The 25,372-nt window shown below is 37.9% G+C and overlaps 1 protein-coding gene across 1 annotated transcript; it reads left to right on the forward strand.

Moving 5' to 3' along the window:
* The first annotated feature begins 24,041 nt into the window (after positions 1-24,041).
* On the forward strand, positions 24,042-25,028 carry LOC107802814 (putative gamma-glutamylcyclotransferase At3g02910). Its single transcript, XM_016626392.2, has one exon. The coding sequence runs from the start codon at positions 24,364-24,366 to the stop codon at positions 24,886-24,888; it is 525 nt and encodes a 174-aa protein (XP_016481878.1). The 5' UTR covers positions 24,042-24,363; the 3' UTR covers positions 24,889-25,028.
* Positions 25,029-25,372: the final 344 nt, after the last annotated feature.

Below are 25,372 nucleotides of genomic sequence, written 5' to 3' on the forward strand. Positions count from 1 at the left end.
GATTTTTGACTTTTCTTTGAAAAACTTAGAAAAACTGTAATTGTGCATTAAAGTAGATTCTTTTAGCGATAATTGATGATATTAAACTAATTATGATTAGATACGAGTAGGTTGTAAGTGAATTCTAAAGGGAAAGCGATACTTGAGCAGTGAGTGGCTTGCGAAATTGAGGTAAGTGTCGTGTCTAACTTTGGCTTGAGGGAATGGGTATTGTGTGAGTATTTGCTACGTGGTGACGAGTATCTATGCGTTGTGGTCGAGTCATATCATGCGAGTGAAATTCCATTCTTGCAAATTTATAGTCTTAAATCTTGTTATCCATACTTATTATTGTTGTTGAAATGTTGGGAGACTTGTATCCGATTCTACCAAGGTTGATAAAAATTGTGAATATTGATTCGAGGTTGAGATGTTAAATTGTAAAAGTAATCATTGATGAAATATTGATTTCTTTGTGAAACTTCTCTCTATCCGTTGTTATTGATTCTGTGAATTGTGAGGAAGAGTGTAAAGCACGAAGGGTGATGTTGTGCATGATTTATTTATATTGTGAGGAATAGTGTAAAGCATGAAGGGTGATGCCGTGCATGATTTATTTATATTGCGAGTAAGAGTGTAAAGCACGAAGGGTGATGCCGTGTATATTATGAGAGGTTTAATGCAGGAAGGGTGATGTCGTGCCGTTCTATTTATTTATTTGGGTGAAGTTGAGAGTAAAAGCACGAAGGGTGATGTCGTGCCGTTCTATTTATTTATTTGGTAAGGTTGAGAGTAAAAGCACGAATGGTGATGCCGTACAGTTTTCCTTTGTTGTTTAAATTGCTCAATTCGTTTAAGGATTTTCTGTTTAATTCTGTCTTTTCATTATTCTCACTCTTTATGTTGTATTCCCCCACTATATGTTTCCTTCCTATTATTCCTTCGTTATTTTTTTATTTACTGTTGTTGCCACTAGCATGATTATACTATTCAGGTTATATGTGGGTGTCTTGTCCTAGCCTCGTCACTACTTCGCCGAGGTTAGGCTCGACACTTACCAGTACATGGGGTCGGTTGTACTGATGTTGCACTCTGCACTTTCTGTGCAAATTTTAATACCGGCTTAGGTTGATTGAGATTTGCTACTGGTCCACTTTCCGGAGACTCAAGGTAGATCTGTCGGCGTTCACAAACCTTGAAGTCCACATCTACTTTTTATGTCACTGTTATTTTTTTTTCATTCAGACAGTTGTATTTCTTCCAGACTATTACTTGTAGTAAATTCTAGAATGCTCGTGAATTGTGACTCCAGATCCGGGTGGTAGTAATTAATACAGTTTTATGATATTCCGCAGTTATTATATTTCATCTTAGTTAATTATTGTTAATTACTGAATGGAAATAAGGAATTGGTTAATGATTCTCTAACGTTGGCTTTCCTAGCAAGTGAAATGTTAGGCGCCATCACGGTCCCGTCGGTAGAAAATTTTGGGTCGTAACAACTACTCTAATCCTCGACCTCCATATCTTCCTATCAAGGGTTATGTCCTCGGTCAGTTGAAGTTGTGCCATGTCTTGGTTAATCACCTCTCCCCACCTCTTCTTTGGCCTACCTCTACCTCTCCGTAAGTCCTCCAATGTCAACCTCTCACACCTCCTCACCGGTGCGTCTGTACTCCTCCTTCTCACATGACCAAACCACCTAAGCCGCGCTTCCCGCATGTTGTCCTCAATAGGGGATACACCCACCTTGTCGCGAATAACCTCATTTCTGATCTTATCTAACTTGGTGTGCCCGCAGATTCATCTCAACATTCTCATCTCTGCTACCTTCATCTTCTGGACATGAGCGATTTTTACTGGCCAATACTCAGCCCCATACAACATCGTTGGTCTGACCACCACTCTGTAAAACTTACCCTTAAATTTCGATGGCACCTTTTTGTCACACAAAATATCGGAAGCGAGTTTCCATTTTATCCATCCTGCCCCAATACGATGTGTGATATTTCTATCAATCTCCCCATTCTCCTGAATAATAGACCCAAGATGCTTAAAACTCCCTTTCCTAGGGATGACCTGCGAGTCCAGCCTCACCTCCTCTTCCCCTCCTTGAGTCACGCCACTGAACTTACACTCCAAGTATTTTGTCTTAGTCCTGCTCAACTTAAAACCTTTAGATTCCAGGGTCTGCCTCCATACCTCTAATTGCGCGTTCACACCATCTCGCGTCTCGTCAATCAGTACAATATCATCTGCAAATAGCATGCACCACGGCACCTCCCCTTTGATGTGGCGCGTCAGTACGTCCATCACCAGAGCAAACAAAAAAGGGCTGAGTGCCGACCCCTGATGCAACTCCATCATAACCGGAAAATGGTCTGAGTCCTCACTCACCGCCCTCACTCGGATCTTTACTTCATCATATATATCCTTAATTAATCTAACATAGACAACAAGCACATCTCTAACCTCCAAACATCTCCACAAAACCTTTCTCGTAACTTTATTGTATGCCTTTTCTAAGGTAAAGATACTAAAAAGAAGAGGAGAAAAGTCGTATTTTTGCCGTCGTTGTTGACTCTGAACAAGTCTTGGTCGAGCTATATAAATATTTTAAAATTGAATATGTAGATTATCTGGAAGTCCAATTGCTCAAATTTGAATAATTTCTGTTTAGTATAATGACATTAAACTTCTTCCGTGAATAATCCATGGAAATATTTACAAGGAAACGATAGACACGCTACTGTAGCCTTCACACAATTTAACTTTTGTTTCTTTTCTCATGAACTCTCCCTTGAGAAAGAACCAAAGAAATAAAAAAGTATTTAGCTCAAATTTCAATTCAAATTATCTCAAATCTTTATCAAATCGTCTCAAAATTTAGATTCAAATTTGTCAAGTTGTACCCACTCTATTATAACAACAAAATAAATTTCAATATCGAAAATCCAAATTTTCAAATTCAAACTTAAACGAGCTTGATCAATGGAGTTTAAGCTCATCTTTTTCACTTTCCAAGCAACCAAATAATGTTCTATGTACGAAAGAAAGAGGGAATTGCTTACAGTTGGTAAAATCCAAACTGTTATAATTGAGTTGTTGCTATTTAAAATTACTGAGCTTTTTAAACAAATAAGAAAATCAACAATTACAAAATTAAAGTCCCTTTTTGAGAAGAAACTGATGCAGTAATGCAGATAATAAACTACCCAAATTAGCTGTTTTTAGTGATATGTTAATATAATTCTCTAGCAATTTCCTCCATTATAGTGGCTCGATAACGTTTAGATTAGAAAATATTCTTTTGTGACTTCAAAAAAATCTAAGAAGGAGAATAGCAAAAAGAGAAGGAGGGCTAGTATTGGTAGCATGTTCCAATATTTGGGCCAAATCTGATAGTTATCTTGGATGGACCTATATCTATACTTATTTGTCTAGGGCTGCCAATTAAGGTATTTTTCTCTTTGTTTAATCACTCTATTTAGGGGTTTTTGTGTGTGTTCTTTTTAGTAAAATAGATTAACTATAAAATTTGTATTAGGATACTTTATTTAGAGAACCACTTATAGATAGCCATTTTTAGGATCCCTATTTAAGAATAACCAAAGTTTATAAGGTTTTTAAAATTTAGTTGCCTCAAATCAACCTTAGACCGTTAGGTTTGATTTTTTTAATAACGTATTTGAAGTTTCACCAAGTCTGAAGTTAGAAATTAGGCTATATTAAACCTAACTTTAGACCTCGAATAGTCTTTTAGAGCCTAACTTCATATCCCCTAAGGTCTGAAGTTGACACTAAGGTTTGAAGAAGCATAATATGAAGTTTGTTAAAACAGGCTAAGTTTTAGAAACTGGATATGTTGTAAATAGGGGTACTGCTTTACTTGGTTGTGTTTTTTTTTTTACTTTTGGATTAAATAATATCGGTATAGTTTTGTACCACATCAAGTATGAGATACTTATCAATATAGATGATGAAATTGCCCTTCTGCCAAATTCCTTTTTAGAGAATTATTAAAAAGGTCAATGTTAAATTTGAAAACAATAGTTTTTTCAATTTAAATCAAATACAAATTTTAGATTATATACCGTCTATTCTATTCTAATGGAATGAACCTAGCAAATTAAAAGTATTAAATAATACAAGATTATTAGTTCAGCAACACAATCCTGCATTATAATACCAAAGTAATATTATCCGAAGACCAAACAAACCGAACGTAGGTGTAGCACCCCGGAAAAATTTCGAAGTGCCTAAGCGCTATTAAGAAAGTTGATGTGTGTTAATTACATTATTTTATATGCAGGCGAGGACTATTAATATGATGAATATTAATTGGATATAATAACAAGTGTACGAGGTGTATTTGAAGTGATATAGTGCGTAAGGAGAGCCCTTGGGACAAGTGAAGTTGGAAATTTCATAATAGACTAAAGTTTCAAATGAGTACGCACAATACCTAACTTTGAACGATCATATCTAGATATATATGTAAGGAGTTATGTAGTGGACAGCCTATCAAATGAAATATCTTCGAGTCTAGTTTCTAACGCTTCAAACCGTTTGCCATTTGGATATTCCTATAAGAAGTTATAATCAAATTACCAAAGGCTGGCAGTAAAGTACTGCCATAGCGTTCGGGTCCGCATCCGAGCTTGGAAGAGGAGTGAACGGGGGACGCGAAGCGCCCAGGGCAGCGTACGAAATACAAAAATTTGGGCTTATAAGTACAAAGTCGGGGAGAGGGAACATTTTGAGCTTTTGGGGTTAGGGTTCTTGAGGTCAAGAGGCGATTTTTAGCCAAAATCAAATCCAACCAACTAAGGTAAGTTGTTAATGATATTTTAGGTTGATTCTTACTCAATATACATGAGTTCTAATATCATTCTTGCATTCAAATACTATATTTCATCATCAAATCCTCAAGAACACAAAAATCACTAAAGTTGTGATTTTTCAAGATTGATCTACTAGATGTAATTCTAATACTTCAAACTCGTTTATTATGAGTAGTTAGAAGTATTTGAAGCATTTGTTACAAGTTTTAATGGTTGAAAGATTGGATTATAAAACTCTAGTTCATGGCATGAATAGTACTTTTGAGAAAATGAGAGATAAGATGAATAGTAATCTTGGCGATGAAATTGATGAATACAATGAACCTATAGAATTATTTGTTAGCAAAAGTTGGAAGTGGTCAACTAAGTAATCACCCAAATTGTATATTTTGCAAGTGTTGATTTTGAAAGACGATGAATAGTAACTTGGTGGCATTAGACAATTGATGTTGTATCATTAATGACTTCGAATGGGTATTAAAATATAAGAATAAAGTTGAATGGGCTAGCATGTGAATCTATTCGGCGATTTGAGTTGTTGGAGGCTTGTGGTTAACTTATGAGCCATAAATAAATATTGGTCAATATTTTAGGTCATATTTTAATGTAATTAGAATATATAATTGTTGATATCGACTTGTTGGTGATGCTTGAATATTTTAATCAAGGTTGGAACGATGGAAGAGGATTGAAAGCTTGTGAATGTTAATAAAGTGAAAGCGAGGTAAGTTGATTAAAACTTACTCTTCTTTTCGAGTTAATGCGAAGTTGTTTGCAAATGTGCTTTCGTGCTTGTGGGGACAAACAAGTACGGATGTCTCCATGTACTAAATTATTATGTTGCATATGTACTGTCATATCATTTTAAAATTTTTTATTTTAAATCTTGTTGGCAAAATGAAACTTAAAGTAAATATTATAAGTATTGATAAGAGTATACATATTTGAGTGCTAAATATAAGTTTTCATGAAAAGTATTTCTGTTGAAAATTAATAAATAGAATAGCACTTGTGGTATCTTTTAAATATTGATGTTAAATTACTAAAGACTTTAATATGTAAAAGATTGTTTATTTAAATTTTGTTCAAATGGTTTAGATTTTCTATTAATGCTATGATTTGATAAAAAATAGATCCTTTGAGGCTACTATACTATGAATCTGTTTTTGAAGTATCAAATGTTTTGGGAGTTACTTGTGTTCACCGAGATCGACTTCTGTCACGACCCAAAAACCCACCACAGGAATCGTGATGGCACCTAGTCTCTAAGACTAGGTAAGCCGATTTCCATTACATTTTTGAAGCCATTTTTTTATAAACTAACAACGAAAATAATTACAATATACAACCTCCCAAGACTGGTAGTACTGAGTCACGAACTCTAACTGAATACATAGAATGATCACGAGGACCGGATATACAATACAGTTTGATTATAAGTTAACAGTACAATGAAATGAAAAGACTCCAAGGGACTGCGACGATCAAGCAGCTCTACCTTGAATCCTTATGATCCCGCTTTAACTCTGCTCAAGTCCGTTATCTTCAATACCTGGCTCTGCACAAAAATGTGCAGAAGTGTAGTATGAGTACGCCACGGTCGGTACCCAGTAAGTATCAAGACTAACCTCAATGGAGTAGAGACGAGGTACAGTCAAGACACTCACTAGTCTAATAACCTGTGCAATATAATATACAAAATACTAGGAAACAGATAGCAATAAGAGCAGGATAAAACAACCAGTGGTATGCGCAGCAAGACAACAAGAATACCATAAACGTCACTCAACAATTAATAATATATGTACGCCCAGTTAATTCAAGTTTTTCAAATAAATATCCTTCACATAAAATTCTTCCAAATAACTCTATTTCAAATGAAGTTTTCTCGAATAATTATTTTTCATATATAATTCTTTCAATAAATCTTTTCAAATATAATTTCCTCAAATAATTATCTTTCAAATACAATTCTTTCATATAATTCTTTTTGAATAAAAATCCTTCCAAATAAATATTTTGAATATAATTCATTCAATTTAAAAGTCACCATGTGACACCTCATTTCATAATCATAAAAAAATACGGGTCTCGGCCCATTTTTATATTTTTCATAAACACGGGTCTCAGCCTATTTTCATATTTCTACGGCACCTCGTGTCCATAATTAAATCATATCACAACTGCACGGACAATTCACGTGCCAATTATCATCATCATTTCATCACAGCACCTCGTGCCCACATTTCATATCACAACTGCACGGACAATTCACGTGCCAAATATCCTCATTATTTACTCACGGCACCTCGTGCCCACAACTCATTTTATAATCCGCCTGATAATAGCCACATGCTCTCAATTTCAACATAAATCAAATTGCTATCAATTTACCAACAATAATACAAATTTCACAAGGTAAAAAAAAATAAACACAAGAAAATCACAACATTATATAAAAATCATCAACGTCACAACCCCACGTCATCACATATCATTCCTGACAATAGCCACCCTTATCGCTCCTATAGCCACCCTTATCGCTCCGCCCAGACAATATCAATAGCCACCCTTATCGCTCCTATTGCCACCCTTATCGCTCCTATAGCCACCCTTATCGCTCAGTCCAGACAATATCTAACAACCATAACAACAGTGAAATGCCACCCTTATACCCACATAATATCAACGGTGAAATGCCACCCTTATCTCCCCAAAATAATAACTCACACAACATAATAATTTACATGGAAAATTAACACGGCAACATAATAAAATCAATTCATATCACAATTTGCCCAATGGCCACAACCAAATTCCAAAGTTATAACAAAATCAATTAATTTCACAACAAATAGCCTAATGCTCCACACAATGTATGTAACACCCAAAAACAATCAATAGAGATAGAAATTACTCAGCATAAAGCAAAACCTTTATTAATGCAAATTTAGATAATTATATTAACACTTATTCTTAAGCTCGCTTAAATTAATTATTTGCATAAGAAAATTCATATTTGAAATTAATTTTCAAGAAATATTAAACCAACAATACTCACAAAATTTAATAAATATTTCAACTAACAATCACATCAAATTATCATATAAAAACAAATTCAACAATAAGGATTTAGGCATGGCAAACAGATGATTTAATAATTTTCCACAATTTCTCAATTTACTACACAATAATGCCTAAGACTTTAATTCAATGAATTTTTGCACGTATAAGCCTGAGTACGTACTCGTCACCTCACGTACACGACTTTTCACATTTTACAAATGGCACATAAGACTCAATGCCTAAGGGGTAATTCCCCCACTCGAGGTTAAGCAAGACACTTACCTTTTTGAAGTTAGGCCGATATTCCAAAATAGTCTTCTTGCTTGAATTGACCTCCGGACAGCTCAAATCTATCCAAATTAATTGCACAACCTCATTAAAATGCATCGAAAATAATTTCGGATAATAATACGTCGACATAAAAATTTATTCCAAAAAGTCAACAAAAGTCAACACGGGGCACGCCTCTCAGAACCTGACATAATATTTATGAAATTCGATCACCCATTCCGATACGAGTTCAACCATATCAATTTTATCGAATTCCAATAACAACTCGACCTCCAAATCTTAAATTTTCATCTTTGGAAGATTTTGTAAAAATCTTGATTTCTTCCATTTAAATCCGAATATAACGATGAATATAATCATATATTCATGAAATATAATTACTTTAGGATATAGAGCACTTACCCCAGCAAAGCTTGTGAAGAATCCCTCCAGAATCGCCCAAATCCATTTAGGCCTAAGGAGCCGAAAGTGATTTCAATGACTTAAAGAAAATGGAATGATTTTGTATGATTTTATTCAAAATCTTAGATTGACATAAATATTTTAAAATTTTATATTGTGAGTTATATTTCACTTATCTTTTATTTAAAATTATAAGGATCATGAATTGATGAAATTTCTTATCGTTTTATATCAAATATTGGTGCATTATTTTTATAAAGTTTATCCCAATAACTTAAGTTAGAAAAAGTCTACGATACTTATTGAGTACCGATGTGGTGTACTCAGTCCTTAAGGCTCCCCCTCTAGGGCCCCGCTTACTTTACATATTTCAGGATGAGGTATGATACGTGACATGCGGTCAGGGCTAGGATGACTCTCTTCCTGAGGTATATGGTGAGGCACCACTCCTATTTCGCGGTAGCTATCATGTTGTTTTCTTTATTTATGCCAGTCGAGTAGTAGCCTAAGTGTTTGATTCTATCCTTTGGTATAAAGGCTCCATAGATAGTTGTGAAAGGTTGTAGTAACGGGGTTGTACACGACATACATAAAAATATATTTATTTTAATTAGTCTCATTGTTATTATCATGAAAGGCGCCATGTGTGATTTCGAATTGAAAAATATTTTATCATTTAAATTGAAAATGTATATAATTTTCAAGGAGCATCCGCAGTTGAATTGGTTTTCATGCATATGATTTGGGTGCATCATATGGTCTGGTTCGCTCGGGTCAGTGTATCGGGTGCCGATCACATGGTTTTGGGTCGTGACAGTAGGATAGTTGAAGACATATAATAAGGCCGATGGAAGGGCTTATAAGTCATGACTTTTGAAGTTGTACAGTCAAACCTCTCTATAACAGTTTCGTTTGTTCCGGATATTTTTGGATGTTATAGCGAATTCTTGTTATAGAAAACATATATTATAATAGAACATAAAATTTGATTCCGAAAAAACTTGGCTTTTATAGTAAAGTGCTGTTATATAAGGATGTTATAGAGATATCTGACTATATATACGAAAGGTGAGATTCCTTCTCCACTCATTCTTTTGATTGCCCAATGAAATGGTCACCAAGTGATAGAGTAGAATGAGAGGAAGACCTAGATCCCGTTTGGCCGTGAAAATATTTTCACTTTTTCCCGAAAAAATTTCACTTTTTTCCTAAATCGATTTTTGGCTATAAAATTTTTAATTTTTACTTGAAGATGAATTTTGAAATTTTTCAAAAATATGGAAAACTCCAAAAGGCTATTTTTCAAAATTTTCACTCAGATCACTTACAAAAATTAAAAAACAACCTAAAATTATATTCATGTCCAAACACAACTCTAATTTTAAAATACCATTTTCACTTGAATTGTTTTTCACTCTTTTTGGAATTTTACAATTCTTATGTCCAAACGCCCACTTAGGCGTTTGGAGATAAAAGTTGTAATTTTTTTTTGAAAAAAAGTAGTATTTGGAGTTAAGTTAAAAAAAAGATATTTGGAATTTGAAATTATGTTTGGACATGCAATTCACTTAAAAAAATATTGCAGTTTTGTGAGTGGGGAAAAAACATTTCAGATACTTTTGAAAAAGTGGTCAAAACCACTTTTAGATTTTTGAAAAACTCATTTTCGAAAGTTTTTCGAAAGTTTTTCGAAAACTTACAAAATTTCATGGACAAACACTATTTTTTAAAAAAGAATTGCAAAAAAAAGAAAAAAAACATTATGGGCAAATGGGGCTTTAATTTCTTCAACTCATCGGGAGTGCTTGCACATGGATGTATTGTAAATTACTTCAAAGGTATATGATTTTTCTCACTTTTCCTATTTTTATTTCCAATTATGCCCTTATTTATTACTCCATAATTTTATTTTATCCCTTACCTTTTTTATTTTAACTCCAAATCTCCAATCTATTGACCTATTTTGTCTTCGTCCATCTTTTGCAGAATTGATTGACCTACTTTGTCTTCGTCCATCTTTTGCAGAATTGGTTCGTGCCATTCGTTTCATCCAAATCTCCATATTTCTATGATTTTACTTGTTTTTTGCTAATGATATTTGACCTTTTTTTTCTTTTTTTTTTTTTTTTTTTTTTATGTTTTTGCTCTTGTTTTCAAGCTACATAATTGGTGATAATTTAGTAGAAAGAGGTTCTTAAATTATTTTTATGTGTAATTCTTCATAAATTTAATATTTTAAAAAATTGAGGGTATTTTAGTGTTTGTTTGGATGGTTGTTACCCATTATTTTATAATGTATTGTATTGTACTGTATTGTTTTATGAATATAACGTTTGGATAGATTGTATTGTTTGTTTTTGTTAAATAACATTTTGCTGTTTAGTTTTGTTGTATCGTACTATACTGTAACTAATAAGTTTACTATAAAATACCCTAAATTATTTAAGTATTAAATTTATCAAGAATTGCGCATCAAGAATTAATCAGATAACTTTTTCCTCTACTTATCGATCTAGTTGCTCATTTTATATCACTGAACCAAAGATATTTATATTGTCTTCGCCTTCTTATCTTCAAATTATACAAAAGTTTAAAAATCAATTTTATTGCTTTTGTCATTCTTTTATCTTCTAAGTCACAATTGTTTTGGACTTTTGGGATTATATTTTTTGTTAACTAACTAACTAACTGGAAATCCAATATTAAGGATTTTTGTTTTTAAATCTCAATAGTTTCTAACTTTTCTCGCAGTAGTGTTTAACAATATTCTACCCAATAAGAGAGTAATTAAATTACTTAATTATATATATTTGGGTTTAATATAATACTTATGAATCACATTAGCAAATCATACTGATCATCAAGTACTTATATCATACAAATAAGAATCTCCAAAATAATTATACATAATTTTAGCATAATAGGAGGTTAACTACTCAAACAACTGGACGTATAATAGGAGAAACAGATGGTAACTGGCAAAAAAAAAAAAGAAAAGAAGTTGTATATGGTAAAATATGCTATGACACGTGGCCACTCAAAAGAGGGACACGTGGAACCCAAGACATGAGTATGACCGAAGGCAGCTATTCCGTTTGTCACCGGAAAGAATAACGCTCATAAAGATGTGATAAATACTCTTCGCTCGATAGCATTTAATAGAGAATATTTCGTGGCATTAAGGACGATTACCCGTTATAAGGAATTTGATATTTATGTTCACACTGTTACATCTTCATCAATGACCCTCATAATTGACACTAAAAGAGGGGCACGATCCTAGGACCTCCTTCCCTAGACATATCTATAAATAGTGAGCTCAGTTATCATTGTAAGGGACAAGAATTTCCCGACAAACATATGCTACATTCTATTCAAAGTTTAATACAATCTTATCTTCTTGTTTTTCGATTCTATTGCTGTTGTGCCCGGAAATCCTGTTCCTGAAACTGTTATTTTTGTTATTTCGTCTCCATATCAAGGCTAAGTATTGCATAATTCTTCAATTATTTTATTATTTCAGGATCAAATTAATTTATTTGTCTAGAAATCACGTATAAATTTGACTGTACTATTTTATGGGTAAACAGTTTGGCACCCACCATGGGGCCTAGACAGTCGTGCGATTAAATTGATCCTTGCCTTTTTTACTAACACGTTTTGATTATTTTGTCTTAGAAAAAATCATAAAAAATGACAGATAACGTTGTTGACAACACATACAATCTCGAGATTCGAGAGGATCACCCTCCTTTCGAGGATTCAATCAGTGACACTCACAATGAGGAGAATGGCACCACACCGGTGCATGACAGGAAATATCCTCGATATGTTCGGGGGATAACTCCCGATGATGCTGAGGAGGAATATGTTGTTGACACGGTAAGGGTCTAGCAAGAGCAACATGCGATCATTCTAGACCACCTCACGCGACAGGATAAGGTTATGACGGAGTTAAATCAGGCATTGTCGGGGGCTTCGAATAATGCGAATAGACGAGATCTGATTCCTCCCGATGCTCCCGTAAATCAAACAATGCAGAGGGTCGACAACAACACTCCTAGGGGCGAAGTTGGCTCCGATGGGGCTAGGGGAGCGGATCCGGCCTAAATAACGAGAACGATCATTTCAAGAAGGAACTTTTACGATTTTTGAGGGAAGTGAATGCCCGTATGGACCAAATCCCGGGCGTGCCACTAGTGCTGAAAGGCCCGGATTCAAAGAAGTATACTCAATTGCCATACAAGCCAAGTGCGGCACTAGAATTAATCCCGAAGCAGTTCAAAATGCCCGATGTGCCAAAGTATGACGGAACTTCAGACCCTCAAGAGCACATTACCATCTACACGACGACGATGAAGGGAAATTATTTAGCTCCTCACGAAATTGAATCTGTTTTGCTGAAGAAATTTGGAGAAACTCTCACGAGAGGAGCCGTGACGTGGTATTCACTGTTACCCGAGCATTCTATAGACTCTTTTGAGATGCTCGCGGATTCTTTCATCAAGGCTCATGGCGGGGCCAGAAAAGTACAGGCCCAAAAGGCCGACATATTCAAGATTGCGCAAGGAGAGTCCGAGTTACTACGAGAATTCGTTACCTGATTCCAGAAGGAGAGAATGTTGCTCCCAGTAGTCCCAGATGAATGGGCAGCTGAGGCATTCACCAAGGCATTGAATCTGATAAGTTCAGTCGCTTCCCATAAACTAAAGGAAAGCCTGCTTGAGTTTCAAGCAATGACTTGGGAGGACGTGCACAACCGGTACGAGTCAAAGATAAGGATCAAAGATGATCAGGTTGGTTTTCCATCGTCGACTAAAGGATGGGAGAAGAATAGAGAAAAATCAAAAGACGATTACGACATGGATAGACGGACTTTGAAGGGCCGATTTTTGCCCTACAAACGGACCGAAGGCCACCGCAGAAACTTCCGGACAGCGGACAGGTCCGTCATTGACAGAAGGATGGATCGCGGTCGGAATAATAGATCACTACAAGATAAAGAAGCGTCAGGGTCACGTGATCCTTATTACCCCAAGTTGTCGGAATACAACTTCAACGTCAGTATAGTGGAGTTGGTGTCAGCCATGAGAAACATCAAAGAAGCACGGTTCCCAAAACCAATGGGATCTTATCCCAGCCAGAGGGATCCCAACTTATAGTGCAAATACCATGGGATGAATGGCCACCGGACAGGGGACTGCCGACACCTCAGGGAAGAAATGGAAACACTATTGAAGAATGGTTACCTCAGAGAATTCTTGAGTGACCGAGCTAAGAATAATTATGGTCGTAACCGGGACAATGTGGAACCCTCGAAAGAAGGAGAAGATCCCCCATGCCAAATGATCAACATGATCTTCGAAGGGAACGAGATCAACGGGGTCACCTTTTCGGCAGCAAAGAAGTCGAAAGTATCAATAACCCATAGCAAAAGGCTACGGGAAGACGATATCACTTTCACGGAGGAGGACGCACGGATTGCTGCTACCAGACAACGACGTACTGGTACTTTCTTTAAAAGTGACACATTTTAAGATTAAACGTGTTCTAGTGGATCCAGGAAGTTCGGCTAATATCATACAATAGAGAGTATTGGAGCAAGCTAAACTCACCGGAAGCATTATTCCGGCCACAAAGCTCCTCGCCGGATTCAACCTCACGAGCGTGATAACCCGATGAGAAATTTTATTACTCACGAACGCCGAAGGAGTAATGAAAACAACTCTCTTCGAAGTGGTAGATGGTGATATGGGATATAACATCATTCTAGGAAGGCCATGATTGCACGAGATGAAAGTCGTACCATCAACATATCATTAATTGCCAAAGTTTCCAACACCCGAAGGAACTAAGCAGATAAGGCGTGACCAACCGGCAGCAAGGGAGATGAACGCAATTTCGGATTCCAATAGCAAAGGAAAGGAATGCGTGGCATAGCAATTACAGGAGCTAGCATCTGCTCTCGAACTAGCTGAAGTTAGCCCGGGGGTAGAGGCGTCGAAATATTATCAGGTGCCGAGATATTTCCTGGTTCCAGAAGAGACGGATGCAACAAAGTCCACAGTGGAGGAGCTTGAGCAAGTTGCATTGTTTGAAAAATTCTTAGAAAGGAAGTTCCACTTGGGGACAGGATTGCACTCGGAGCCCAGGGCTGGCTTTATTAAATTCCTAAAATCTAATGCCGATTGTTTTGCATGGTCGCATGAGGATATGACAGGTATCCCGATGGAGGTAGCCGTACAGAAGTTAAGTTTGGACCCCAACATACCTCCGGTAAGACAAAGGAAATGCCCTATTGCCGAAGCTAGAAATAAATTCATCAAAGAAGAGGTAACTCGCTTACTTAATATTGATTCAATCCGAGAGGTAAAATATCCAGACTGGTTAGCCAATGTAGTAGTAGTTCCTAAGAAGAACAATAATTTTTGCATGTATGTAGATTATAAAGATCTTAATAAGGTGTGCCCGAAAGACTTGTTCCCACTGCCAAACATCGATCAAATGATTGATGCCACGGTCGGGCATGAGTTAATGAGTTTCCTCGATGCTTATTCTGGGGACAACCAAATTAAGATGAACCTGGAGGATCAAGTAAAGGCTTCGTTTATAATGAATTTCGGTACATATTGCTACAATGTGATGCCCTTCGGGTTGAAAAATGCCGGAGCCACTTATCAACGGCTCGTGAACAGGATGTTTGAAAATCAAATAGGAAAAAGTATGGAAGTTTATATAGACGATATGCTTGTTAACTCTTTGAATGCAGGTGGTCACCTTAAACATCTACAAAAAACGTTTGACATCCTAAGGAAGCATAATATGAAACTTAACCCCGAGAAATGCGCGTTCGGGGTCAGCTCTGGTAAGGTTTTGGGATTTTTGGTATCGGAAAGAGGAATTGAGGTAAAACCGAATAAGATCAAGGCCATAGAAGACATCCCGGGCCAACTGTCAAACGTGAAGGAAGTCCAAAGGCTCACGAGGAGATTGGCAGCTTTGAGCAGGTTCATTTCTCGATCATCAGAAAAATGTCATCATTTTTTCGCATTGCTCAAAAAGAAAAATAATTTCGAATGGACCCCGGAGTGCCACCAGGCTTTGAGGGATTTGAAAAAAATACTTGTCAAGCCCTCAATTACTTTCAAGACCAAAAGAAGGTGAAACGTTGTTAGTCTATCTCGCGGTCTTAGAAGTTGCGGTGAGTGCGGTTTTTGTCTATGAGGATGAAGGTACGCAATCTCCCATTTATTATGTTAGTAAAATTTTAATGGGAATAAAAACTAGCTACCCACATTTGGAAAAATTGGCCTTAACTCTCGTAGTCGTCTCTCGGAAGCTGAGGCCCTACTTCCAATTCCACCCGATAGCCGTGGTGACCACTTTCCCTTTGCGGAATATCCTCTATAAACCCGAGCTCTCGGGTAGATTGTCCAAATAGGCCTTCGAAATGAGTGAGTTTGAAATAGAATATAAACCAAGGACTGCAATTAAGTCGCAAGTATTGGCTGACTTCGTGGCCGATTTCAGTCCAGGATTACTACCTATAGCAACCAAGGAGGCAGTAATGGTATCAGAATCAACATCAAGGGTTTGGACCTTATTTACGGACGAAGCTTCAAACATAAAAGGGTCCGGGCTTGGTATAGTCTTAATCACGCCTTCAGGGGAAACCCTAAGGCAAGCCATTAGAACGGTCCCTCTAACTAACAATGAAGCAGAGTATGAAGCTTTGATTGCAGGGCTCGAATTGGACTGGGGACTTGACTCCAAGGTCATCTAAATCAAGTGCGACTCACATCTAATGGTAAATCAGGTCTACGGAACCTTCGAAACCAAAAAGGAGCGCATACAACAATACGTGGTAAAGGTACATGCTTTGTTGGCGCGATTTCGGGAGTGGTCGATTACTCATATCCCGAGGGAAGATAATGCAGAAGCAGTCGCACTGGCTAACCTTGGATCATCAACGAGGATAAAGGGATCAGAATCCAGGATGGTAGTACAACTGATGAACTCAGTCCTGGATACAAATGGTTACTCTGAGGTAAATGCGACTAATTTGGACTGGAACTAGAGAAATGAAATTATTGATTATCTCGAGCACGGAAAGCTACCCAAAGACCCAAAAGCATCCCATGCACTGCGAGCCAAAGTAGCGCGATATAGATTCAAGAGAGTCCAATTGTATAGAAAATCTTTCCAAGGCCCGCTAGCTCGATGCTTAGGGGCATCCGAAGCTAACTATGTCATGAGAGAGGTTCACGAAGGGATATGCGGCAACCATTCGGGCGTAAATTCCTTAGTGCTGAAGCTGGTAAGGGCAGGATATTATTGGCTCCGCATAGACCAAGATGCCAAAGACTTCGTACGAAAATGTGATAAGTGCCAACGCTACGCACCACTGGTGCATCAATCGAAAAAACCCTTACAGTCGGTAATGTCCCCGTGGCCATTCATGAAATGGGGGATGGACATCATCGGACCACTACTGCCTGCTCCCGAAAAAGTAAGATTTCTTTTAATTTTGACTGACTATTTTTTTAAGTAGGTGGAAGCAGGTCCTTATCAGAAGATTGGCGAGCGCAAAATAGTGTATTTCTTGTGAGAAAATATAATTTGCAGGTTCGGAATACCAAAAGAGATAGCATGCGATAATGGGCCACAATTTATCGGTGCAAAAATTACAAAGTTCCTCGAAGGTTTAAAAATAATGAGTATCACATCTTCACCCTATCATCCGAGCGTAAATAGTCAAGCGGAGTCAACAAACAAAGTGATTATTCAAAGCCTCAAAAAAAGGTTAGAATTGACAAAAGGTAATTGGCTTGAGGAATTACCCGGAGTTCTATGGGCATACCGAACAACGGCTAAATCGATCATAAGAGAAACTCCCTTTTCCCTTGTATACGGTGCAGAAGCTTTAATCCCAGTAGAAGTAGGGGAACCCACCTTGAGATATTTCCAAGCAGATGAAGAATCAAACAATGAAACAATGTTAGTCAACTTGGAGCTACTCGATGAGCGCATATAAGAATGGCATCCCAAAAGCAGAGAATGGAGCAGTATTACAATCGAAGAGCCAACCTCCGTTATTTCAACGCAGGGAAGTTAGGCCCAACGTGAGAAAGCCCATATCGAGTTTCAGCTATCACCGGAAAAGGTTCATATGAATTGGAGAACCAAAATGGAGAAAGGTTTCCCAGCAACTGGAACGTGGCGCACCTTAAAATTGCTGATAAACTTTATCCGAGCGGAAAGTATGTGCTGCACTCTTTTTCCCTTCGTTCAGTTTTTGTCCCAATTGGGTTTTTTCTGGCAAGGTTTTTAACGAGGCAGCAACAGAAAGCATACTACGAAGACAACAACAATAAGACCTTTAATAGAAAGGGACACAAGCAAAGATCCACTCGGGGACGGTTAGATAATCTTTTGCTCTATAGCAAATTCCCACCGGGAAGTTAAGTTTGCTATTGAGTGAAGGTTACCCGACCGTTCACGAGCGCAAACCACTAGAGGGTTGTTAGATAGTCCTAACTCGATAGCATAAATTCCTGAGGGGAAGTAAAATATGTTACCGAGTTAAGGATTACCTAGCAATTCATTGGTGGAATCTTCGAAGATACAAAACTTCCAGTGTTCTAATTCGCATTCTTCGTATTCGAACACTAAGGGGAATGATATGAAGATATAATGACTTCCACGTCAACCGGGAATAAAAAACCGGAAACAAAATTGTGTCATCGGGACCGGGGACTGCGCGGACAGCCCCATAAAAACAAGTTGTACAAATTAGTCACAAGTAATGATAATTTCTTTTCAGCATAGCAAATGCTTATGTACTTTTTGAAAATAGAAGGAATAAAGTGAAATGAAATCCTTTTGTTTTTATCAACTTTGTCATTTGAAAGTTAAACAAGCACTTCAAATGCTAATGCCATAATGAACAGGAGACGTCCTCTTCAAGAGCACCGTAAACATAAGAGGGCCCTCTCTTATAAAAACTCTCACGTTAAAGGGTTGGTTTCGGATGAATTCATGTCCGGAATCAAAACGTATTCGTGAAAAAATACACCCGAAACCGTATACGAAAGGACGAGAAAAGTAAACTTGCACAAATACTTATAAAAGCCCTCACGAAAAAGGATTGATATCCAGAGCCAAAATGCTTTCGGGGAAAATACACCCCAGGCTTTACATAATAAGATGCAAACAGAAAAACATGCGCAAAACTCATAAGCAAAAGGAAGAAAATGCAAAGGTTAAAGACTTGCATGAATATTCAAACGAAAGAAAGACTCAAACAAATACTAGAGCAAAAAGATGTTTCTATTTGCAATAACATCCCAAAACGACATAGATACAAGAATTGGAAAAAGAAAAGAAAAGCTAAACTGCAGTATCTCTGGAATTCGGAGGAAGAAAAGTGTCCGCGTCCCCGGGAGAAGTAGATGGATCCACCAATGGCTCAATATTTTGGTCTTCACCAGTTTGGCCTTCAGCATTATCATCCTCTGATTCTTCTTCAGTTCCCAAAAACTCGGAACCAGAACCAGAAGGACCAGGAGCATCAGACTTACTGGGAGACCACTTTTAGCAGCTAACTCAAGTTCACGGGCCTTAGCAATTTCGGCATCAAAATCAATGACACTAGCTTTGGCCTCTTCCAAGGGTTTCCTCCTCATGTTGTACATAGAGTAAGGTTTCTCAACAACGAGGGAAGCCATTTGGCACTTGAGTTATTCTTTGAGTTGGGTGACCTCAGCAGAAAGGTTTTCCTGGGTGCATCTAATAGACTTGAGGCTAACATCGATCTCGTAGACAATAGAGCTGAAAATATAATTATGCTCAACAGTCCTCTTGTGCTTCTCTTCCAGTTGGGCATATTTCACCCCTGTAGCAGCAAGCTCTTCAGCCTTAGAATTCAAGGCTGCCTCTAAGTTGTTCAATCTTTCAGCAGAGGCAACCTCACGATCAGATGCAGCAAGAATGGCATTATGGACTTCAGCCCATTTGGCCCTAACCTATTCAAATTGGACCCTCAACGAGGCAATCTATTGGCAAAGGTCTCCACTTCCTGCTCACTTTGCTGCAAACGAGTCTCCAACACAACAGCCTCGGTAGCCTTAGTTTCCAATTATGAGAGGCGAATAACGGCTTGGTCTCATTAAATGAAAAGTTGACCCCGCTCGGAGGTAAGTTCCTCATTTTCCCTAATCAACCTTTGAAGGCCCTCGGAAGCAAGGAAGTTGGCCTATAAAATGAGAAAAACAAACTCAGGATGTATTTATGCAAAATAGTAGAAACAACAAAAGAAGTAAAGAATATACCGTTGCGGCGTTATGCATGGCGTTGTTCAACAAGTACTCTCCCGAGAGAGCCAAAACCTTTTCCCAATCCTTCTTTGAAGCCAAAGGCTTCAGTTAATTAGCAAGCGCCACCGGCCGGGATAGAAAGTTTTATCCAGTGGAGACCGAAAGAGTTACATTCCTCCTCCTTTGCGGATCTCCAGAGGGGGCAGCGTAATTTTGCCCCAAAATCCCATAAACTGGGGACTGGGGAAGAATAACACTTCCTTTATGATCAAGTGTGGCCGGTGGAGGTGATGTGGCAGCTGCTGGTGGAAGAATAGATGCAGATGAAAATGATGTAGTTGTTGTTGGTGTTGGCGAAGAGGGAGATAAAGCTGATGGAATTGAAGAGTGAGAAGCAGCTACATCAAATACAGTGCTGGTTGTTGGATTCTCGACAACCAAAGACGGTAGCGACCCGGTACTCAGTCCTGCAGCACCGGGCACAACAACTGGGGCCCGAAGACAAAAGTTGGCATTATCTACCAAATCAAACTCTCCCCAAAGTATCGAAACATCGTCTGTGGTTAGTGTAATTATCTCAACAGGTCGAGTATCTTGTTGAGATGATGAAGATTGTCATCTTCTATGTAGAGAAGCTCCCTCATCACTAGCTTCTTCATCATCGTCGATCATTACGGTGTCTACGACCGGCCCCGAAGGAGGGCCAGTCATCATCACTTCCTGAGATGACTCGGGGGCAGCAGTTTTCACCCTCTTATTCTTTTCCCCGACCGTGGAGGAGCGTCTTCTTTTTGGCTGTTTGTCCTCCGGATGGGGACTCCATAATGATACACTTGTACCCGAAGCAGGCCCGGAGATACTTGTTCGAGTAAACGCTTCCTGAACTAGTTTTGCCGCATCAGCAGGATCAACCAAGATGTCCTCCTCGGAGATAGTAACAGAGCTCGCGGGTAGACCTGATTTCATATACAAGGTAGAAGGGATCAATCAAGTTCTTCACATGAAAAATTGAAACACGGTGAGTTTGAATTACCATGATTTTTGGCCTTCTACCCGTATTTAGGGGCCAGTTCTTTCCATAAGCGAGTTTCACGCATCATAACATCCAAGATCTTCTGGACCCACCGGTCCTAACCTTCAACCATCGGTGGGATCCATCGAGTTGCTAAAATAGACGAAGGATGGTGGATCAATACTGGTATAGAAGAGTATTTAATAAAAGAAATATTAAACAAAAAGCTTACGAGTGCGGGTGTCTACGACCGGCCCCGAAGGAGGGCCAGTCATCATCACTTCCTGAGATGACTCGGGGGCAGCAGTTTTCACCCTCTTATTCTTTTCCCCGACCGTGGAGGAGCGTCTTCTTTTTGGCTGTTTGTCCTCCGGATGGGGACTCCATAATGATACACTTGTACCCGAAGCAGGCCCGGAGATACTTGTTCGAGTAAACGCTTCCTGAACTAGTTTTGCCGCATCAGCAGGATCAACCAAGATGTCCTCCTCGGAGATAGTAACAGAGCCCGCGGGTAGACCTGATTTCATATACAAGGTAGAAGGGATCAATCAAGTTCTTCACATGAAAAATTGAAACACGGTGAGTTTGAATTACCATGATTTTTGGCCTTCTACCCGTATTTAGGGGCCAGTTCTTTCCATAAGCGAGTTTCACGCATCATAACATCCAAGATCTTCTGGACCCACCGGTCCTAACCTTCAACCATCGGTGGGATCCATCGAGTTGCTAAAATAGACGAAGGATGGTGGATCAATACTGGTATAGAAGAGTATTTAATAAAAGAAATATTAAACAAAAAGCTTACGAGTGCGGTTCCAAGCGGCCGGAAAGGATGAAGCCGTTGCCAGAATGATATGGTGGCAACTACAACGAACCATTCCATCCATCCACGGTCGTTATCGTCATTCATGCTAGATAACAGAGTATGGTGGCCACGCTTGTAGAGGTTTATCATTCCCCCACGAAAGATCTTGGGAGAATAGAGATTCATTATATGAGCTAAGATTAGCTCTTCTCCTGTCTCCTGGCACAAACGCCGAAGGCAAGCAACCGTCCTCCACATAGAAGGACTTAGTTGTGCCAAACACACCTAGTAGCAGAGGCAAAACTCCCCAATAACAGAGTCAAGCTCTCCACTCAAAGAGAACGCACCCAAAGTAAAGGGATACGTAAAAAAAAAATATAAAACTCTCCTTGGGTAGGGTCACTTGCTCCGATAGATCAGGAGCAACAATATCAAAATCATGACAGCGATAGTCTTCCTACACAGCAGGAATACTAGAAGGACGGATGAAAGAAGGATACCTACTGACGGCCCATGTGCGAGAGTTAGTAATAGGAAATTTAAATTTCTCTTCGAAGTCTTTTGTAGTAACAAGACTTCTAAGGATGATGGAGCCCACTGTTGGAGGAGAAGAATCCTCAGCCTTGTTCTTGTTCTTTGAAAAACTGGTACGCTTTGAGGAAAAAGCCATTGTATGGAAGAAGGAAAAGGTTTTTACTTGAAGAGAATTAGATGAAGGCAGGATGCAAGTCAAATAAGGGAAGCTTGTAAAATTATGGAAGTATAGGAGAGAAGGTTGATGCGTATAAGTAAAAGTTTTTGCGGATAAATTCATGGCCATGATTACCTCGATAAACGGCAGAAGTTGTGCTGAATCGTGGAATGACACGTGTTCGGGACATTAAATGCGGAGAGACATGCGTCTAATCAATCGTCAGAAGCCTTCAGAGAGAGTTATAGTAATTTCCGCCAAAAGAGTATTTCTACCAACTTCTTGGTAACACAAAGTTATGTCACCGGAAAGCAGGGGGACTATCTGTATAGGGTAAAATATGCTATGACACGTGGCCACCCAAAAGAGGACACGTGGAACCCAAGACAAGGGTATGGCCGAAGGCAGCTGTTCTGTTTGTCACCGGAAAGAATAACGCTTATAAAGATATGATAAATACTCTTCGCCCGATAGCATTTAATAGAGAATATTCTATGGCATTAAGGACGATTACCCGTTACAGGGAATTTGATATTTTTATTCATCGTTATATCTTCATCAATAACCCTCATAATTGACATTAAAAGAGGGGCACGATCGTAGGACCTTCTTCCCTAGACATAGCTATAAATAATGAGCTCAGTTATCATTGTAAGAGACATGAATTTTCTAACAAACTTATGCTACATTCTATTTAAAGTTTAATACAATCTTATCTTCTTACTTTTTGATTCCATTGCAGTTGTGCCCGGAAACCCTGTTCCCGGAACTGATGTTTCTGTTATTTCGTCTCCATATCAAGGCTAAGTATTGCATAATTCATCAATTACTTTATTATTTCATGATCAAATTAATTCACTTGTCTAGAAACCACGTATAAATTTAACTGTACTGTTTTACGGGTAAATAGAAGTACCTGTAACTTAAAAACAATAGCAAAAACCTGAAGAAAAAAGTTAACTATCATTAGAAAAAAATAAAGAACTATGATAAAGAAAGGAACGAGAATTGGCAGAACAAAGGAGCAAAGAATTGGAGTTAAAGTAATTAGAATTGGAGTTAAAATCACATTAGGAGAAAAAATGAAACATAAAGAAGACAAAACCTATACCCTTTACGTTGGAGTTGAAAGCGGCAGAAGTTGTGGAAAAAAAGGGACGAAGACAAAATAGGTTATAGGTTGGCGATTTGGAGTTAAAATAAAAAGAAAGTAAAGGGTAAAATAGAATTATGGAGTAATAAGTTAGGGCATAATTAAAAAAAAAATAGAAAATAATCCCACCACACACAAATCAGTTGTTTCAAAAAATGAGACTTTTTATTGTTCCGGAACAACGGATTTAACAATACAATACAACCAATTTTAATAAAACAATCAAAACAAATATTGTTTTAGGATAACAATACAATACGATACAATGGGTAACAACCATCCAAACAAGTTGTTAGTAAACTTATAAATTACAGTACAATACGATACAGTCACACTAAATAACAAAAATATTATTTAACACCATCAAACAATACAATCTATCTAAATTTTGTATCCATATAATACAATACAATAAAGTACAATATAATACATAATGATTGGTAACAATAATCCAAATAAAGTGTTATCTAAGATCAATTACACCATAAAACTAAGATCAGACATTTTAGAGTGTTTTTTTAAACCTTTAATTTTTCAATAGCATTTTTTGGGAGCAAAAAATACTTTCTTTGCAAAATAATTCTCTAAAAAAAGATTTTCTTTATAAAACGCCACAAGATAATTTAGGAAAGAAAATCAGAGTTGCATCGTCATTGCTGACTCACAGATCCAATGATCCCGGGTCATGAGAACAGATTCCGGGCCCAACTGTCGCACGTGAGTAAGGACCCTTTCTCGTGTGAATTTATCAAATTCATTACTCTTTTCACTTTTCTGAAAACAATCAGTTACTCCAACGTTAATGGCAATCGCAGAGGGCCCCACCAAAACCGATTCGCGGTTAATCTTCACGTATGGAACCCTAAAGCGCGGATTCCCCAACCATTTCCTGATGGAAAATCTGATCGGCGCCGGCGACGTCGTTTTCGTCGGTGAGTACACGACAGTGGAGACCTTCCCGCTCGTCTGCGGGCCCTACGGAATCCCATACCTGATCAACATCCCCGGGTCGGGTAACCGGGTCAGGGGCGAGCTCTACAAGGTGAAAGGCAGTGGGCTTGGGCCGCTGGACGATCTGGAAGGGATCGAGAGAGGCCATTACGAGAGGCTGCCGTTGACAGTCGCCGGAGACGACGGTGAGACAGTGGCGGCGGAGGCGTACTTCGGGCACCGGAGCTTTGGGGAAGGAATGTGGAAGAGATGCGGAGAATCAGGGTTTGAGGAGTTCACTATAGAAATGGGGGAGAAATATGAGAGGAAAGAAGACAGGCCTCCCAATAATGATTTTCTTCAAAATATCAGAGATTTTATCTCCAACGGGAACTGAGATTGTAATATTCCCCTCTCTTAATTAAACTTTTTAGTTAGATAATAAGAAGAAAAAAAACATGATTATGTCATTGTTATTGTTGCTATTATGTCTATTGCAAATGCTTTAAATTGTATGGAAATGATTATTGCTGGAAATGCTCCATAACTTTGAAGTCTATGGCGTAGAAGTCTAATAACCTGTTTGGTCTTAGTTTTTTTTTTCCAAAATAAGTATTCTTTTTTCAAAGTTGGAGCCAAGCAAGAAAAAAAAATACTATTGAGAAGAAACAGAAGCAGGTTTTTAAAATAAAAAAAAATATTTTTTATTAAAAAATATTTTTTTGAAATGCACTTTTGAGATAAATACACTTAGAAATTATTTTTAAAAGTTTGGTCAAACACTAATTGCTGCTCAAAAGTATTTTTTAAATTAATTAGTCAAATACAAACTGGTTCTTACCAAAAGTATTTCCGAGGAAAGCAATATTGAGAAAAAGCGC

Source organism: Nicotiana tabacum, chromosome 13 (genome assembly GCF_000715075.1).
Source record: "Nicotiana tabacum cultivar K326 chromosome 13, ASM71507v2, whole genome shotgun sequence".
Classification (NCBI taxonomy): domain Eukaryota; kingdom Viridiplantae; phylum Streptophyta; class Magnoliopsida; order Solanales; family Solanaceae; genus Nicotiana; species Nicotiana tabacum.

Bases quoted from the DNA above. Each gene is read 5' to 3' on its own strand.
- LOC107802814 (XM_016626392.2), top strand. From the start codon at position 24,364: ATGGCAATCGCAGAGGGCCCCACCAAAACCGATTCGCGGTTAATCTTC.